Raw genomic sequence first — 20,997 nt, 5'->3', positions numbered from 1 at the left:
GCAAGTATTTAACGGTTCTTAGACCATTGGAAGGAAATAATATCTAATGCCTAGGTCATCAAGATGATGATTCTGAACAGTAAACCGTGTTAAATTCTTTTGGATTGTATGACTCAATCACTGGCATGTCCCAAGCTGAGCATCATGTTTTGAGACAAAGTAATGCTTTCAAATTACTTGATGCAGTTGCAATTAGAAGAGGTCCGTCCAGATCAGTAGATAGGTCTTCTACTTGTGGTACGTTATTGCATCTAGAAAGCCATGAGGATCCCACCAAATTATTTGCACTATCTGAGCAAATTAATGAAGTGGTCCAAAATATGAACATTACTGATTTTCACATGTGGTGTGGTACAGTGTAATTAGTTTGTGATGGGAATTTGCTTGGTAACATCTGTATGTGCTGAGTGTTATTGATGGAGATGTTTTGGTCTTATTTGCCAAGTGTGGCTATAATATCTTGTTCAGATTAACCAAACCATGTGTTCTACTCTGTTTCCTGACACGTAGAATAAAATGAAAATAACTGTCTCCTACAGAATCATTACAGAATCATACTAATGTACAAATATCCAGAAAATTCCTAGAATCTCTTTAATTATTCTTTTGTGATTTAAAACTATGGATTATAATTTATCCATTTGGTCATACAAATTTTAAGTAATTTGATTTTTTAAGTCACCATATGTAGTTTGTGAGCAGGAGATCCATGAATTATATTAATCTTTCAGATTGCTTTGCTTTGTACAGTATTATAATCAATCATCAGTATCCAGAAAGATTATTGAAATGCATACTTTTTTTAAAGTTTTATTTTACCTGTGTATTTCTGGAAATATTCAGATATATAGTAATATGTTGAAAGAAGAAACCCTGCTATTATTCTATCCCAAATGGTTCTAACTTCATTCATCAATATCATTTTATTTCATAAACCCTGTTACGTGGCCTGTGACACATGTATGCTAAATATTACTTTCTTACATTTCACATTTAAGTTATGACTCCATAAATCTCTTGGTTGTCTGTGATAAATTAGAGAACGACTGAAGTGAAATCACTTAGAAAGGTTGTTAAACTAAATGCAGAATACTGAACGCTGTGAAAGCAAATCCAGAGAGTATTGTAAACTGTAATTTTTATAGTTTACCAGCAAATCTCTCCTGCCATTGCAGGTGAATCAAAGGATATGCTATAATGTGGCAGAAGTAAGAGTGACATTAGCCAGACTTTTAATATGTTATAGATGATGATGCATACTTTTTTTTAATCAAGTTTTGGTCGGATGTTTTGCATAATATTAAAGTAAAAAGACCTCTTAAGTTTTCTGTTTAATCGATGTATCTCCTACAGCATCCATTTCCCACCTCAAAATAGTAGTCGTCTTCATCTGTTTATTCTCCACCTAACTAAGTTGATATGGCTGGTCCAGTTCAACTTCTGATCAATGATGATCCAAAGGGTGTTGATTCTGGGGACTCAATGATGATGGTGCCATTGAAGGTCATGGGGAGGTTGCTGGACTTTCTTTTGTTTGAGTTGAGGAATGTTACCTTCCACTTGTCAGCCCAAGTCTGGATGTTATCCAGGTCCTGTTCCAGGCTGGCTTAACAGCACGGATTTTTAGATAGCGATCAGAACTGGAAGGCCGGGCAGGATTTCTCTCTTTGTCTGCTCCCGAGCTCAGGGGCCTAAAGCCATTTTCAGTACTCTAACCGTGCCTGCTAACATCAGCTGGGTCAGCAAGGGCAGGGGATAAAGCCTGGAGCATTCTGATTTGTATGATATAGTACTAGATGAGGTGCCATCAGAGAAGCTAACTTCATTATTATGATTTCCATCCAATGAGTCAGGAACAGGAAGATTATTCTTGGATTGAAATACTTTTAGCAATATTACAGGAAGACTAACACAGTTTAGACTGAAGTTCACATCTGTGATAATGATGCCTTCCTCATAGAAATTCCATTTTGCAAGTAGTATATATTTTTATATCTATACCAGTATGTCTACTGAAATCTATATCCAAAAATCCCCAAAAGTTTGTAGCATTTTTCTGCAAATATTTTTTTGTATACTTACAAATTGGAGGTTATGAACATTGAGAAAAATTATGTTTCTCAGCATTGAATCTTTATAATATGTGACTTTTTATTTTGGCATTAAGATTTTAGATACAGAAAAATAAGCGCCAGATTGGTATATACTAGATTCCAGCAAGTTCAAATCGACCCCTGCCCCCACAGTCAGCAGCTTCCACCCCTCAGGCTCATTTGGGGCCAGTATGCTGAATGAATGGAGGTATACCGACTACCACAAGGGTATATGTGAGCCACTCCAGGGGACCCAGTCCTGGCAAGGGCCTGGATCCCTGAAAATCTCTGAATGTTTTCTTAAAAAGCAATGCGGGTGGGGGTGGGGGGATAACTTGACCCTTCTGAGATGTGACACTTTTGAGAAATGCGATGCAACAATGCATGCTGAACCCAAAACGTATTTGTTATATAGTGAAGCCACTATCCATGGTGGAAAGACCTTGGAACTAACCCAGAGCTCAGTCATCCCATCGGTTTCCATGGGGCCTTGTTTGGAGCGAACATCCTCCGCCAAGATTTTATTAAAATGGATAAATTTGACACTCCACAAAATTAAAATGAGTTTTTCAGTTCCAGGAACTTTGTTTGGCAGTCAATACGCTGTTAATACCCCAGTTACACCTAATCCAAAAGGGTCTAACTTTTAATGGGGTATTTAACAGTGATATAACCGCAGAAAAGGCCAAGTTTACATCAGTTTCACTGATTGCCGGCTATAGAAACATAGAAGATAGGTGCAGGAGTAGGCCATTCGGCCCCTCGAGCCTGTTCTGCCATTTAATGAGATCATGGCTGATCATCCAAATTCAGTACCCTGTCCCTGCTTTCTCCCCATATCCCTTGATCCCTTTAGCCTTAAGAAATATATCTAACTCCTTCTTGAATATATTTAATAAGTTGGCCTCAACTGCCTTCTGTGGTAGAGAATTCCACAGGTTCACCGCTCTCTGGGTGAAGAAATTCCTCCTCATCTCAGTCCTAAATGGCTTACCCCTTATCCTTAGACTGTGACCCCTGGTTCTGGACTCCCCCGCCATCGGGAACATCCTTCCTGCAGCTAGTCTGTCTAGTCCTGTTAGAATTTTATAAGTTTCAATCAGATCTCCTCTCATTCTTCTAAACTCTAGCGAATATAAGCCTAATCGACCCAATCTCTCTTCATACGTCATTCCTGCCATCCCAGGTATCAGTCTGGTGAATCTTCGCTGCACTCCCTCCATGGCAAGAACATCCTTCCTCAGATAAGGCGACCAAAACTGCACACAATACTCAAGGTGTGGTCTCACCAAGGCCCTGTACAACTGCAGCAAAACATCCTTGCTCCTGTACGCGAATCCTCTCGCTATGAAGTCCAACATACCATTTGCCTTCTTAACTGCCTGCTGCACCTGCATGCTTACCTTCAGCGACTGGTGCGCAAGGACACCCAGGTCACGTTGCACTTCCCCTTTTCCCAATCTATTGGCGTTCAGATAATAATCTGTCTTCCTGTTTTTGCCACCAAAGTGGATAACCTCGCATTTATCCACATTGGGCAGATGCATGGCAGATGCAGTATAATCAGCCAACCTGTCCAAATCATACTGGAGTTTCTCTGCATCCTCCTCACAGCACACACGCCCACCCAGCTTTGTGTCGTCTGCAAACTTGGAGATATTACATCTAGTTCCCTCGTCTAGATCATTAATATATATTGTGAATAGCTGGGGTCCTAGCACCGATCCCTGCACTACCCCACTAGTCACTGCCTGCCACTCGGAAAAAGATCTGTATATTCCAACTCTTTACTTCCTGTCTGCCAACCAGTTCTCTATCCAAGTCAGTACCTTACCCCCAATCCCATGTGCTTTAACTTTGCATGCTAATCTCTTATGCGGGACCTTATCGAAAGCCTTCTGAAAGTCCAAATACACCACATCCACTGGTTCTCCCTTATCTATTCTACCAGTTACATCCTCAAAAAATTCCAGTAGATTAGTCAAGCATGATTTACTTTTTGTAAATTCATGTTGACTTTGTCTGATCCTGTCACTGTTTTCCAAGTGCTCTGCTATTACATCTTTTATAATGGACTCTAGCATTTTCCCCACTACTGATGTCAAGCTTACCGGTCTATAATTCCCCGTTTTCTCTCCACCACCTTTTTTAAATTGTGGGGTTACATTAGCTACCCTCCAATCCATGGGAACTACTCCAGAGTCTATAGAATTTTGGAAGATGACCAGCAATGCATCTACTATTTCTAGGGCCACTTCCTTAAGTACCCTAGGATGTAGATTATCAGGCCTTGGGGATTTATCGGCCCTCAATGCCGTCAATTTCCCTAACACCATTTCCCTACAAATACTGATTTCATTCAATTCCTCTCATTAGACCCTATGTTCCCCGACATCTCTGGAAGGTTATTTGTGTCCTCCTTTGTGAAGACAGAACCAAAGTATGTATTTAATTGGTCTGCCATTTCTTTGTTCCCCATTATAAATTCCACTGATTCTGACTGCAAGGGACCTACGCTTGACTTCACCAATCTCTTTCTCTTCACAATATCTATAAAAGCTTTTACAGTCAGTTTTTATGTTCCCTGCAAGCATACTCTCATATTCTATTTTCCCCCTCTTTATTAACCTCTTTGTCCTCCTTTGCTGAATCCTAAACTGCTCCCAATCCTCAGTTTTGCTGCTTTTTCTGGCCAATTTATATGTCCTCCTACGGGGGAGGGCGGGGCCACAGTGCAGCCAGTGTCGGAGCAGTGACTGACTGTAGCTTCAGGATTTCCATGTTAGGATGCGCATGCGCTAAATCCTGAATTACGGTCAATTTCAAAGGGGTAATAACACCGAACACTTGACAGTTCGCCATTATTACCCACCGCAAATTCCGGGCCATTGTGTTTGACACATACATCATATCAATGATTGCTAAGAGACCGTTTATAGAGATATACAGGTATGTACAGACTGAATTATTTCCTGGAGTCTTTTAATTGATGTTTCCTAATACATTGAAAGTTAACTGCACCCAACAAAACATTGCATTTAAAGTACTTTTATCATGGAAAGTTTGTGCTGCTACATGTGGAATTTATTGTATTATGATCTATGATTTCGATAGTATTTCTTTAACTGTGGCTAATGCATTTTTTGACACTTTCCCTTGCCATAGAATCAAAGGAAAATCTACTTTCAACGGAAAACAAAGGCAGAGTATCTACTTACAAATCCTCCAGACGAAGGCTGGAGCAACCTCTGTTAACTTGCAGTGAGCCAGATAATTATGCTGCACAAAACTCTTGCTTTGCTCAGCTAAATGACAGTCTCTCCAATGAAGGGTTCGCTCTTATAAACTATACACCAGAGAACTGCAAGTCACAGATTGTGCAAGTTCCATGTGAGCTGCCTAGCTCAAAGCTACAATCTCAAAAGGCAGATTGTCACAGAGAAGAAGAGGAGTTGGGCAATTTGAGTGACACAGAGAACGCTGCCTCTAGAATGAGTGAGAATCTAATAAATGTTACATACAACGTAGGAGAATTCAGCCAATCTGCCATGGACACAGCAAAAACTCAGCACTCATTTGTGAATAAAACCAATTGTAACGAGACTGTCACTGGTTACAGCGTATCATACAAGCATTCCAAGCATCACAAAAGCTTTCTGCAAAGGTTTGTTTTACAGCCTCATTAACATTTTGTTTCAAATTTGTTAACATTACTGCTTTGCATCGTGTATTCCCAGAATTCTAGTGTTAATTGAGTTAAGCACAGATGTCAACTAGTATTTAATTCATAGCTATTTTTGAGTTAAAATTTTAATAAAGATGCATGTGCATCATAATATTTCCATTAGACCAGTCTGTACATTTGAAATGCAATAAACTCTGTATAGGTTACCATTTTTAATATTTCATGTTGCTGAACAGCAGTATTAAATTCTCAGAATAATTTTACTCATCCTAAAATCCATATAATTACAGTTTGGTCTTTTAATCTCATCAATACATTTTGTAACCTAAGTATTGTATGAAGATGCCAACAGCAAGAACGCGTGCCATTCTACAAAAACACCTGATTTAATTTCAGGTTTTAAGGCCTGCACATGGTAGTAAAAAAACTAGCGACAATCCTAGTAATCAAGAGGTACCTAAATCCACCAGTACATTAAAAGAATATTCTAGAATGAAGTATCTTTTTCTAAGTTAATTAAGAAATAAATACCAGACAGTGGCTGGCCTGAATAGAACTGCTATTTCAGAGGCTATGGCATTGAAAAATTGTGTTTCACCACTTGGCCTTGTTTGTAGGGCTTTAACCTGGGGTATTCCTTCAAGTGGTTTCATGTATAATAGAACATAAGAAAGAAATAGTAGCAGAAGTAGGCCATTCGGCCCCTTGAGCCTGGTCCGCCTTATACTATATATCATTTAATTTTGCAGGAGTAACTAATCAAATGATTAGCTGCTACGAGAATAACAAAAAATTCAAAGCCAAGGATTTACAACCCTGACGTATTTTGTTCAGGACTTTCAAAATTAACAGAATTTTCTAACTAACTACTGTAACTAAAATACTAGTTACCTGCAGTGAAACCATTTGTTGATGTTTGCCAACTTTTACTTTATGTTAAGTACTGTACTAAAATTAATGTGAAAACTTACTGGAGGACAATGTGGGAAACAAAACACATTTTTCCTGAAGAAAGTGAAAGAAAGCAGATTTGTGGCTTCACTTCACCAATCCCATGCATATGTAAAGAACAGTCAAGGAATTGGTTCAAATTGTTCTGGCTTTTTATAGTAAACTTTAGAAAATACAGCTTTATTCTGGTATACCACAGTGCCATAAAAACTTAAGAGTAGTTTAACAAATATTATCGTATGCGAATTGATATTTTAAAACAAATTCTGCATTATAAAGTCCCTAAAGATGCCTTTATTGGCTACAATGTTAATTTATTATAACATCAGGAATAAAAAGTGAGAAATGATCGAGGACTTTAAATTATCCAGGTAATATTTACATCTCTCTTAATTTCCGTACCAGTCTCTGCTGCTGCTCTGTCCTGTTTTGCTTCCACTGAAAGTCCAAGTTGCAGGGGTATGTTTGATTTGTAAAGGCCTGATTTTTAAAAAAATTATAAAACAGATGAAAGTCTATTTATTTTGATGCTTGTGCTGATCGCTGCAGATGAACATGTGTAGCCATATTGTCCAAACTTAACCTGCGGTCAGCATTAGATGCTGGAAGCACAAATTGATTTTGAACTATCTATTGATCTCTTAGAGTAACCTTTTCATTGAAGCAAAATGGTATTTGAACATTGAAGTATGACTGTGCCTACACAGTGGAAAAAGCTATACTTTTTGTTTTATACAATTAAGAGTAAGCAGATTATTTCTTCGTTTAAATTATTTCCTGTTAACATTAGTTTGTGATTTTGGTTATTTCTATATTTGTGACCCGAGTTGCTTATGCATATGCTACATAAAAACTTTAAAATAAATTAATTAAAAATAAAATGCCTTGAAGTTGATTGCTTGAAAGTAAGTTTATCTTTGTTCCTGTTTGCTATATAAAAACCTATTACTGTATTGGTTTCTTAATATGTAATTATTTCATGTGTAATTATTGCTGCAGGTTGGGTCTCCCATCATTGCTATCTTCAAATGGAACAATCAGCAAGCCTTCTTATATGGCTTTAACGTCTGCTGCCAGGAAAAAAAGGAAATCTGAAAAGTAAGTCAGGAACTTCAGACTGAGATTTAAATTTTCAAGATAGCTTGAAAATGCATTTGACTATTTTTGAGTTTGAAAAAAGCTTTTCAAACTAGTCAATTCTTGGTTCAAACAAGCTACTGTGAGAATGTGTGAATGTCTTGGCTGTGTATCGAGGTTGAACGTCTTTCAAAGGATGTATAAGCCCATACTTCAAGGTAGGTAATCTAATATTTCCTACGGTTTGATTTGAGAGGTTTGTTTTAAATGTTCCGTACAGTCCACTTTATAGCAATTTATATGTTCAGAGTTGAATAGCAATGTTAAAGTATTCTTATAGTGATTTTTTTTAATGTGTATGTAAGGCATAAAGTGTGATCATTGCTGCTAATTGAACCTGATCGTGGGAGAGAAGAAGAATATTTTAGCTGTGGGGCCCAGAAATAAATTTTCTGCTACTAAGGAGGGAAAAGTACAAAAATATTCTGCATTTTTGCCAAAATGGTTGTTGCAGTAGTAGAAAGAAACATTTCCACAGTAACCCAGTTGTGAAGCCCCAATTGTTTTAAGCCATAGAACAGAATAATACCTTGCAAAGCAAAGGCATTTACTACGTTGACACTGAGGGAACAAATTAAAGATTTACACACACACACAGAATCCCCACAGTGCAGATAGAGGCCATTTCGGCCCATCGAGCCTGCACCGACACATATCCCACCCTATCCCTGTAACCCCACGTATTTAATCCCCTAACATTAAGGGTCAATTTAACATAGCCAAATCAACCTAACCTGCACATCTTTGGACTGTGGGAGGAAACCGGAGCACCCGGAGGAAACCCACGCAGACACAGGGAGAATGTGCAAACTCCACACAGACAGTCGCCCGAGGCCAGATTTGAACCCGGGTCTCTGGCGCTGTGAGGCAACAGTGCTAACCACTGTGCCACCGTTCCACTAGGTTTTCTTGGCCATTGTGATTTTATCAGTGTTTGTTCAATCAGTGACCACCACAATTATGACGCACACAGAGTCCAGCCTATGGTGCTTCAACTCCAGCAGGAGCACTAATATCAATCAGTGAAGAATTTACTTTGATGTTACCTGATGTAGACGTATGGAGACATTGTACTGTTCACCAAGGCTCCAACTAATTTCCCTTTTTTTTAACACTCAGGAAAAGGAAACTGGAGAATATCTCATTTGATTATTCTCCCCAGAGCACTCTCCGGACACATCTTGATGAGTGCAGTGTCCATCTCAATGGCATGAGTCTAGCTTCTGGCTATACCTGGGACAAGTAAATGCGCTATCTTAATTTGAATGGCTATATCAAAGTTTTGCACTGTTTCCACCACCACTCTTATGTGGGCTACAACTAAGATTGTATGGAAAAAATCTACTTCAGACTCGAGCAATGGCTCCCCTCAAACAAAACAGCTTTCATGCTTTCACCAAGCATCTTGGTTGACGTGTCAGCTCGGGATGATCAATGCTTTTTCACAGCTTTGATATGCTCCAAGCTGGCCTCCAAAGACAACTCCTCAGAGATCCAACTTTAGTTATTGTACTCCCTTGTTGAATGAAAGAAGAATGATGAAGAATAGTAGATTACTTGCTGTAGGTGGACTCTTCCTTGTTCTTTGATGGCATTCAACTTCTACATACAAAGGTCCCCCTAGCCCACATTCTTTTTCAGCTGACATAACTGGAATTATTTCACTTTTTATACTTTTAAATATTTTACTCCTTTTGACCATTTTATTGTGAATAGATTTATACCTGCCACTATTTTATTATTCGTACTGCTATTTTCAGTGCTCTTGATGGCCCAAAGATCTCTGTGATGCTTTTCTAGAGCAAAGTAACCAATGACTAAGTACTAATAGATCAAATTCAAAATGTTATTATCTAAAGTAATTATCATCTCACACCTTATAAGCAACTTATGAAATTGGTTGCCAACTTGTGCTGATTCTCTTGAAGCACTGAGAAATCAACTAGATTACGTATTGATTCATTAAAGAGTAATGGGTTTGGGATAGGAAAAGCTGAAATATGGTCAGATTTGGGCCTGACTGAAGAGACAAGCAGCATGTGTCAAATGTCCTTTTCCGGATCCTACATTCTTACGTTCTTATAAGCCACATATTGACCAATTCTCAGAGTATGCCATTTAAATCAAGTGGAACACAACCTTATTCTGTTGTGAAAGCAATAAGGTAGTATTGTGGCACAGAATGTGACACCGTTGCATGTATTGTCATGTGGTGATGTAAGAGTTGGTGAGTTCTGTATGGAGGTGGGTCGATATCTACATGCCGTGGAACACTAGAAAAATGTTACCTTCATTTGTGAATTTCATGAAAAAGACTTTGGCACAAGTTTCAAATAATTATAATCATGAGGGAGGACAGTTAAAAGGCTGTTCTTTTTATTTGGGTGCACCGGAATATGTAGCATTATTTTGAGTGGGAAGTTGATACCCCCCTCAAGATGAAGGGAATTCTTTCAACTCTCCCCGTAACCTGACCATGGAGGGCACCTACACCAACCACAACTTCTCTTAGCAGTGCCTGAAGATGGTGAGGAAATGCGCACCAACCGACAGCGTTGAGAAGTACAAGTTCCTGAAACCAAACCCTTTCGTGGAGTACGACCCCATTTCAAAAGTAATACACCGAAATCATCAGTATTCACTATGCACATGTGGCATAAATAGAAAAGAAAGAATGACAGAAGAGAGGTATTTAATAAACTGAAGAATCATCATAAAGGAAAGAAAGCTGAAAATTTCTATTAGGGGATTGCAAAATGAGCAACAAGAGCATAGAAGAGTTCCAATAGTTACATTTTTTTTTATTCATTCATGGGATGTGGGCATCGCTGGCAAGGCCAGCATTTATTGCCCATCCCTAATTGCCCTTGAGAAGGTGGTGGTGAGCCACCTTCTTGAACTACTACAGTCTTGCGGTGAAGGTACTCCCACAGTGCTGTTGGGGAGGGAGTTCCAGGATTTTGACCCAGCAACAATGAAGGATCGATGATATACTTCCAAGTCAGGACGGTGTGTAACTTGGAGGCGCCTGCTACTCTTGTTCTTCTAGGTGGCAGAGGTCGCGGGTTTGGGAGGTGCTGCCGAAGAAGCCTTGTAGAGGGTACACACTGCAACCACGGTACGCCGGTGGTGGAGGGACTGAATGTTTAAGGTGGTGGATGGGGTGCCAATCAAGCAGGCTACTTTGTCCTCAATGGTGTCGAGCTTCTTGAGTGCTGTTGGAGCTGTACTCGTCCAGCCAAGTGGCGAGTATTCCATCACACTCCTGACTTGTGCCTTGTAGATGGTGGAAAGGTTTTGGGGAGTCAGGAGGTGAGACACTCGCCGCAGAATACCCAGCCTCTGACCTGCTCTTGTTGCTACAGTATTTATGTGGCTGGTCCAGTTAAGTTTCTGGTCAATGGTGACGCCCCCCCACAGGCTGTTGATGGTGGGAGATTCAACGATGGTAATGCCGTTGAATGTCAAGCGGTGGTTAGACCCTCTCTCGTTGGAGATAGTCATTGCCTGGCACTTGTGTAACATGAATGTTACTTGCCCCTTATCAGCCCAAGCATGAATGTCGTCCAGGTCTTGCTGCATGCGGGCATGGACTGATTCATTATCTGTGGAGTTGCGAATGACACTGGACACTGTGCAGTCATCAGCGAACATCCATACTTCTGTCCCTATGATGGAGGGAAGGTCGTTGATGAAGCAGCTGAAGATGGTTGGGCCTAGGACACTGCCCTGAGGAACTCCTGCAGCAATGTCCTGGGGCTGTGATGATTGACCTCCAACCACCACAACCATCTTCCTTTGTGCTAGGTATGACTCCAGCCAGTGGAGAGCTTTCCCCCGATTCCCATTGACTTCAGTTTTACTCGGGCTCCTTGATGCCACACTCGGTCAAATGTTGCCTTGATGGCATGCCAGTCACTCTCACCTCACCACTGGAATTCAGCTCTTTTGTCCACGTTTGCGCCAAGGCTGTAATGGGATCTGGAGCCGAGTGGTCCTGGCGGAACCCAAACTAAGCATTGGTGAGCAGGTTATTGGTGAGTAAGTGCCGCTTGATAGCATTGTCGACGACACCTTCCATCACTTTGCTGATGATTGAGAGTAGACTGATCAGGCCGTAAATGGACAAATTTGTCCTGCTTTTCGTGGACAGGACATACCTGAGCCGTTTTCCACATTGTCGGACAGATGCCAGTGTTGTAGCTGTACTCGAACAGATTGTCTAGAGGCGTGGCTAGTTCTGGAGCACAAGTCTTCAGCACGACAGCCGGGATGTTGTCGGGGCCCATAGCCTTTGCTGTATCCAGTCCGCTCAGCCCTTTCTTGATATTACGTGGAGTGAATCGAATTGGCTGAAGACTGGCTTCTGTGATGGTGGGGACTTCAGGCCGATATGGATCATCCACTCGGCAATTCTGGCTGAAGATGGTTGCAAACGCTTCAGCCTTGTCTTCTGCACTCGCGTGCTGGGCTCTGCCATCATTGAGGATGGGGATATTCATGGAGCCTCCTCCTCCAGTTAGTTGTTTAATTGTCCACCACCATTCACAACTGGATGTGGCAGGACTGCAGAGCTTTGATCTGATCCGTTGATTGTGGGATCGCTTTGTTCTGTCTATAGCATGCTGCTTCTGCTGTTTAGCATGCATGTAGCCCTGTGTTGCAGCTTCCCCAGGTTGGCACCTCATTTTTATGTATGCCTGGTGCTGTTCCTGGCATACTCTTCTGCACTCCTTATTGAACCAGGGTTGGCTGGTAATGGTAGAGTGAGGGATATGCCGGGCCATGAGGTTACAGATTGTGGTGGAATACAATTCTGCTGCTGCTGATAGCCCACAGTGCCTTATGGATGCCCAGTTTTGAGCTGCTAGATCTGTTCTGAATCTATCCCATTTAGCATGGTGGTAGTGCCACACAACGCAATGGCGGGTGTCCACAATGACTGTGCGACAGGTAGATTGGTGAGGATGAGGTCAAGTAGGTTTTTCCCTCGTGTTGGTTCTCTCACCACCTGCCGCAGGCCCAGTCTGGCAGCTATGTCCTTCAGGACTTGGCCAGCTCGGTCAGTAGTGGTGCTACCGAGCCACTCTTGGTGATGGACATTGAAGTCCCTCGCCCAGAGTACATTATGTGCCCTTGCTACCCTCAGTGCTTCTTCCAAGTGGTGTTCAACATGGAGGAGTACTGATACATCAGCTGAGGGAGGGCGGTAGGTGGTAATCAGCAGGATGTTTCTTTGCCTATGCTTGACCTGAAGCCATGAGACTTCATGGGGTTCGGAGTCAATGTTGAGGACTCCCAGGGCCACTCCCTCCCGACTGTATACCACTGTGCCACCACCTCTGGTGAGTCTGTCCTGCCGGTGGGACTGGATGGTGATGGAGGGACATTGGCTGAAAGGTATGATTCTGTGAGAATGGCTGTTGCTTGACTAGTCTGTCGGACAGCTCTCCCAATTTTGACACAAGTCACCAGATGTTCGTAAGGAGAACTTTGCAGGGTCGACTGGGCTGGCTGTGCCGTTGTCATGTCCATAGCCAGTGCTGAGGTCGATGCCGGGTGGTCCGCCCGGTTTTTATTCTTATTGTTTTTTGTAGCAGTTTGAGTGGTTTGTTAAGCCATTTCGGAGTCAATCACTGTGGGGTCACATATAGGCCAGACCAGGTAAAGACGGCAGATTTCCTTCCCTAAAGGATATTAGTGAACCAGATGGGTTTTTACGACAATCCGATAGTCACCATTACTGACACTAGCTTTTTTATTCCAGATTTATTTAATTAACTGAATTTAAATTCCCCAGCTGCTGTGGTGGGATTTGAACTCGCGTCTCTGGATCATTAGTTCAGGCCTCTGGATTACTCGTCCAGTAACATAACCACTATGCTACCGTTCCTGTTATACAATATAGGCTGCTTGTTGGTTTTGCTCTGAACAGTTTTCAGAAAATTGCTGAGCTTGAAAAGGAATCAACAGTTTAAGAAAATGAAAGCAATGAAGAAAAAGAAGCCTAAGAGGCTCTTTAGAAAAGCTGAAACAGGAAGCCAATATGACATCTGCAAAAAGAAGTTGGAAATCCTGAGAAAAAGTTGAGTATGATGGTTAAACAATAGAAATTACAAGCAAAACAAAAAGCATTTTAAAAGTAAAAGGCCAGTACTTGCTGCAGTCCAACATGCTATTTGGCCAGTCAGAGCACGTGGTACAGTATTTCAGTTTTGATCATTTTTTGCCAAACTGCAATTCAGCAAAGTGAAATAATGTGGGAAAATGTGAAGTAACAGATTTTGAAAGGGAAGGAGAGGAAATACACAGATGAGAGAAGCAGAGGGACTTTGGTGTGCAGATACACAAGTCATTAAAGGTGGCCGATCAGGTAATTTAGGCTATTAAAATGGGAAATTAAAGCTTTAGGTTTTGTATCTAGAGGCGTAAAGGTAGGTTTTTCACGTCCTCTCCTGTGGCGAGTTTGTCAGTGTGTGCCTGCAATATGTGAGGACTTAGAAAATCTACCCTGTAGTATACAAAAGTAAAGAGATAATATTTCATTTTTGGCATGGCCTTAATTAGGCTTTCTGTGCCCCATTATATAAAGGAAATATTGACCAGGGCACTGAGGCGATCTCCCCTGCTCTTCCAGTAGTGCCATGGCATCTTTTACATCCACCTGAGAGGGCAAACGGAGCCTCGGTTTAATGTCTCATCTGAAAGACAGGACCTGTAACAATGCAGCACCCCCTCAGTTGAGCCTCACCTTAGATTACGGCTCAAATCTGGAGTGAGGCTTGAACCCACAACCTTCTGACTCAGAGGTGAGAGTGCTACCAATGAGCCGAGGCAGACACTTTTAAAAGCAATGGAAAAGGTGCAGCATTGATTAACCAGAATATCACCAGGTATTCAATAGCCGAAACTATTGAGGGCAGGACAGTTGAAATATTTAGAGGTATTATATATGATTGTTTCCTTACACAACATGCTAGGGTAGAAACTAGGGGAAATCGGGTACGGGACCTAGTTTTTAGTAGTGACCCTACTGCAGTATCGGACTTCCATATGGGGAACACCTGAGCAACAGTAGCCACAATATTCTTAGATTTAACTTGATCAACCAGACAAATGCTGCTGAAAATTTAATGCTAGTATCAGATTATGAGAGCCAAATTTGCAAAGATGGCAGACCACTTAAATAAGATTGATTGAGTAGTCCTACTAGTTAGGAATAAAGCAACACTAAAGAAAAATGGATAGCTTTTAAAACCATCCTTAAGCAGAAGGAAGCCATGTATGTCCCTAGGGTTAAAAAAAGAGTACATTGTAAAACAAAATCAAATTGGCTAACTGGTCATGTCCAAAGACAAATTAGATTAAAACAGAAATATGCTTACAGGTTTAAAGTAAGTAACTCTCAGGAGAACTAGGTATCAAATTCAGCTGAGGGCAATGAAAGCTGTTATCAGAGCAATCAAAAGCACACTGGAGAAAAGGATAGTATATAGATGTGGTATTAATAGCAAGTTATTTTTCCACTATGTTAGCAGTCAGAGGTCCACTAAAGATTGCACAGGGCCATTGAAGGGTTCCACAGAACAAATTTGGATACGGCAGAGGTTTCAAATAGCTACTTAGCATCAGTCTTCACTACTGAAGATCATGCTGGGTTACCAATAATGCAACATTGGGTTGATGCTATAATTGAACGTGTTAAACTAGTTGTGGGCATAGTCCTTGCTACAATTAATGATCTTAAAGCGGATCGGGCTGCTGACCTTGATGGCACTCATACTAGGGTGCTCAAAGAAATTGAGGCTGCGTTGTCCGAGCTACTTGCTCATATATTCTGGAGCTGGGATTGTTCCCATGGACTGGAGAGAGCCTCATGTGGTACCAATATATAAAAAGGGCAATAAATCAGAATTCAGTTACAGGTAAGTTCTTAGAGGGAATCATTAGGGATGCATTAGGGATGCACTATCGGGCCACCTTGAAAGCGAAAGAGGGGTTGTTGGGGAATTTCAACAGGCCCTGTCAATAATGTTGATGTTGGCTTTCAAAAAACCTTTGACAAAAGTGCTGCAAAAAATGGGTACTAAACCAGGTTGAGCCTTGTGGGATTGACGGGCAGAAGGTAGTATTGGTAGAGGTTCTACTTGGTGGCCCATCACTAGTGCAGTTTATCTGGAATCGATGTTGAAAACATTTGTGATCGCCCAGGCTTTGAATTAGATCTATATGTTGGAGTTAAATAAATGTGTTCTGAAATCAGACGTGGTCCATATCATTCAAGAGTAAGCTTTGCTCTTCCATCAGTTTGTATTTATGAGTGGCTTAGTAGGTGCGTCAGGTTAAAAAGTGAAGAGCTGATGACTTTCACCACATGCATGCAATACTTTTATAAGTTACCATTTTATTTTGGGGGATTTGGCTTCTATAGGAATCATACGTTTGCAACGTTTTTTTAAAAAACTGTCCTATCACTCTCTCGGTTTCTCCCATCACATCTTAGTTGTCCTTGCTTACCTGACTTTTGATTTTTGTCTCCATGGTTGAATAGTTTTTATAACAATAAGGTGGGTGGGAGAAGTAAGCAAGCAACCCCAACATGGGGCTGAGCTTTTGGATACAAGTTTGAAAACCAAGTGGGGAGAGACAGAGGCCTAGAAATTGAGTTGGGGCGCCAAAGTGGCGCAAAAGTCGCCTGAGCACAGGAATTAGCGCAGCGATCGGAGTAATACCGATCGCCAGAAATTCAGTTTCAGTGCCGCTCCAGGGACACGGGGCGAGGCTCGAGGCGCTCCGCGTCCCTCTTGGGGTGCTGAAACTGATTATCGCAGCGCAACGTGCCGCAGCACCACATGCTGCGGCACGGCACGCTGCGGTACTGCAGGCCTTCCTCCCACTGTTAAGGGGGAAGTGCCGGCAACAGCGCGATCCCCGCTCGCGAGTGCCGGCAAATGAGCCCGGCACCAAGGAGAAGTGCCGGGCTCTCGGGAAACAGCCGGCAATGCCGCGGGGGGGGTTAGGAGGCCGGGGACGGAGGTGCTGGCAGGCGGCCGCCGAAAAAGCGGCCGCCCCGCACCTCCACCTTAACTTGCGCCGCTGCCGGCACAGTAAGGGCCTGTGAACCGGGCGCGGGTAGCGAACGGCGCAACTGCGCCGTTCGCTACCAAATATCGCGAACGGGGCACAAATGGGGCGCTGCGCACACCAATGACGTCATCGGTGGTGGCGCAGCGCAAATGCCTAATGCCACCATTAGCGCCCCTACTGAATATCGCGGGAGACGCAGCCAGTGGCGCTACAGCCACTGACTGCCTCTTTAGGCGCTAACAGGTGGCGCTACTCACCCAATTTCTCCCCCAGAGACTTTTGCTGTTTGAATCAAATTTGGATGTATGGCAGTCTCAATTATATTTTGATGAAGAATTTATTTTGCATACAGCAGGGATGTGTGAACAAGCAAACTTCATTGCACTACGATTTTCACGATAGGAAGCAGTAAAAATTGGGATTTGGCGGTGTGGCATTTTGGAAGTTGACTTAGTTATTTTGTGCTTTTTTTTCCACTGAGCACTCTGATCATGTGTATCATTTTGTGATTTTTGGTACTAAATGGCTATAGCACGCTGGCATGAGAAAGCTTGTGAGGTTTGGTTTCAGTGCTAGCAATAATTTGCAGTTTCACTGGTTTTTAGAAATAGTTTATTAAGAAAATACAAGCTTTAAACTAAGTGTTTTAATTCCATAGAATGTGTTTCAACCACAGCAAAGTAATTCCACGTGCCCATCATAATGCCACAGAAAAGCAAAAGCAACATAACTGCTCTGATTTTATTTCAGTCGCATCATTTGTAATTAGCATACATCTCATGTTGCAAACTATGCCGGTCGCAGTCTAGATTTTCATTTTTCGCCATAGGTTTCTTTCGTTAGAAGCGCATTTGGCATGTTGAAATGTTACTACTAATCTTTCTTCTCTTCTGATATAGTTTCATGGCTGAGAGAGATGACAATGTAGGACTTCTTGCACCAAAGCGAGTACGTCGAGATATGCCACCTGTTGTCAGTAATAAACCTACACGTGTACTACTGCCAGGTAACTAGTAATGCAAATTAAGAACTTTTTATAACTAGAGGCACTGCTCATCTAACGTGGAGGTTCAGTGTATAATAATGCAAACTTGTGACTATTCAGATTCTTCCTCATTTCTTCCTCTGTACCAGACAATAACCGATAGAGCTCCAAGAATACTGTCCCTTTAAAGGCATTTTATTGTAAATGATATTTGCAAGACTGATACTTGAAGTACTATCACTGCATGGCATGGGGGTGATTTCTGTATGCCGGTGTAAAAAAGTTTTTTTTGCTTTGCACGGCTTTAAGACCTGTCTGAATCTCCAGTGCTAATAGCACCCAATTTTCCGGTTTAACCTCATTTGTACAATTCTTCCCATCTCCATGTGCAAACTCAGGTGGGTCTAGGAATTACACCACTGGTAGGAGAGGAAAATGGTGTGCAAATCAAGTTTATGGGGATGGGGACAATTAAAGGTGTGTCACAAAAAGAGGGACAAAAAATTTAGAAAGCTCCTGGAGAGCATTAACAGGCAAATCAACCCATCAGCAACCTTTGCCCAGGCTGAAGGGGCAGGGGATTAACAAGTGGCAGGCCAGAATGAAGTGAAAGGGGTCCATAAGTATAGGCATGAGCTTGCAGCATGCCTACAAGAAGGTACAGGCAATTGTCAGGCCACAGTTGACCATTATAGTCCCTGCACATGTACAAGCTGTATGCTACATCGTAACTACTGTTGTCCTTACAGGACTTGGCAGAGCTTGGCAGCTTCCCCTGTGCTGATCCAGACCCTGAGAAAGCAAATTACCACAGTGATTCCCCAGGTGTGTTTGCCATGCCTACAGATATGGTTGGTGACAAGCAGTACTTCAGGCGGCAGTATCAGAAGCCCACCCTAGCCCCAACTGTAAGACAGTATAAAGCCTGAAACCAGGGGGAATCTGGCCAACTGATTTTCACCTGATTTCCTGCTGTGTATTGTCCTGCTGGCACCCCAAATCGAGGCACTAGGACAAACATTGACCCCCATATGTTTATACGGTATTATTTGGATGTGTTCTGTTCTCAGCATGAGCATAGGAACATAATTTTTTTGCTCAGATCACTTTTGCTTCAGAAAATTATTGTATGATGTAGGATCAGCCTTGTGACTTAACCTCTGCAAAGCAAAGTCTTGAATTAGTGACTGATATGGATTGAAAGGGAAGAAAAGGATAAATTACTCACTAAAGATGTATATATAGGCCTATGTTATCCAGTTGTTGACAACTTCATGATCAGTACTATTACTCTGGTGCATAATCTACCCTTTAGATATACGGGAAAGCTTGCTATGCCCATACAAATTCCTTATCCCAGTTACTTCCTTGGTATGTTTCTCTGGTTCTATCAAAAGTAGTCTCAATTATGATGCATGTTTTAAATTTAGGGATTATATCCTTCCAGTTTTTAAAGAAAAGAAAGTGGAATTTATTTTTCTCAGTGCTAACTTAACAATCTTATGTTTACAGGAAGACCACAAAACCACAGAGAGGGATACTTGGCTAGAAGGAAACGTGTTGTAAAAGGAGACCTCGTTTACAAAGATCTATCAAGTAATATAGGCAAAGGAAGACATATGAAATCTACGCAGCATACCTAAGCAGCTGCGGATTACAAACATAGGATTGTCTTCCGTAACTGTCCTTTGAAACCAAGCATAGTTATTATCTTATCAGATGTAATGATTTAGACTGAACTATGTCCTTCTCCTGTGGAAAATGTAGTATTGGAGTTTATTTCCTTTAAAAGTTACTTTGATTTACTTCAAAACTTGTGATCGCCCAAGCAACCATCATTGAAGTAATTCTGCTTCAGTTATCTGTGTACATAGTGAGAAAATTACTTTTGCTTTGTGTAAAATAGTGATACATTTCTAACCAATAAACAGACTTTTAACATGGCTTTGAAATGGATACTTTGTCAAATAATCTACAGGAAGATGTAGATGTATCTATCCATAATGTATTAAAAGTCTTACACCTAGTGCGCACTTCCTGTTTGTCAAACTTGCGATCCATATGTCAATTTTGTCGTGCCTCTGTATCATGATTTTACCATGCCTGGGTAACATCTAGAAGTAGTTTGTGGTCTTTTCTGGGTGTTACGTGTAGAACTGCTGTTAAATTGAGAATATACTTATTGTATTATTACTTTGCAAGGCTCCCAGCGTTGGGTAGCATTACTATGCCTCGAAACTTGGTGTCCTGGTTGCATCCACAGTAGGCTCTAAGGTATCATTTGCACTATTTAATTAACATTTTATCCCATTTTATTTTCATTTTATTTATATTAATCAACAGATGCCTGCCAGCCATCTGGCCACAGTCCCACTCTCCAGTTCCCCCCCGCAGGTCAGCACTGTCTGCAGCTCTCCCTCGGGTCTTGCCCTCACTCCATCTACTGCCATCACTGCTTGGGCGCAAGTCTTTCCCATCCACTCTAGCTGCCCATCCTGCACTCCCTTGTTGCCTCTCCAACCCTTGATGCCTTGCCAACCTGCTCCCTGTTTCGTGCCCACCTCTCATAGAAACATAGAAGATAGGAGCAGGAGTAGGCCCTTCGGCCCTTCGAGCCTGCTCCGCCATTCAATGAGATCATGGTTGATCATCCAAATTCAGTACCCGGTACCTGCCTTCTCCCCATATCCCTTGATCCCTTTAGCCTTAAGAAATATATCCAACTCTTTCTTGAATATATTTAATGAACTGGCCTCCACCGCCCTCTGTGGCAGAGAATTCCACAGGTTCACCACTCTCTGGGTGAAGAAATTCCTCCTCATTTCAGTCCTAAATGGCTTACCCCTTATCCTTAGACTATGACCCCTGGTTCTGGACTCCCCGGCCATCAGAAACATCCTTCCTGCATCTAGTCTGTCCAGGCCTGACAGAATTTTATAGGTTTCGATGAGATCCCCTCTCAATCTTCTAAACTCCAGTGAGTATAAGCCCAATCGACACAATCTCTCCTCATACGTCATTCCTGCCATCCCAGGTATCAGCCTGGTGAATCTTCGCTG

At 41.8% G+C, this 20,997-nt stretch overlaps 1 protein-coding gene across 2 annotated transcripts in view; it reads left to right on the top strand.

The window, feature by feature from the left end:
* The window catches only part of kif18a (kinesin family member 18A), a 155,117-nt gene extending 135,236 nt beyond the window's left edge, over positions 1-19,881 (top strand). For both annotated transcript variants that reach the window (XM_086008122.1, XM_086008121.1), the window contains exons 15-18: positions 5,259-5,757; positions 7,729-7,827; positions 17,853-17,959; positions 19,451-19,881. In XM_086008122.1, coding sequence (XP_085864248.1) covers positions 5,259-5,757; positions 7,729-7,827; positions 17,853-17,959; positions 19,451-19,581 — 836 coding nt within the window. In that variant the 3' untranslated portion in view covers positions 19,582-19,881. The remainder of the gene's footprint in view (positions 1-5,258; positions 5,758-7,728; positions 7,828-17,852; positions 17,960-19,450) is intronic.
* Positions 19,882-20,997: the final 1,116 nt, after the last annotated feature.

This window comes from Somniosus microcephalus, chromosome 15 (assembly GCF_052327205.1).
Source record: "Somniosus microcephalus isolate GS21.2 chromosome 15, FLI_Smic_1.0, whole genome shotgun sequence".
Lineage (NCBI taxonomy): Eukaryota > Metazoa > Chordata > Chondrichthyes > Squaliformes > Somniosidae > Somniosus > Somniosus microcephalus.
This window is presented reverse-complemented; position numbering and strand designations above follow the sequence as displayed.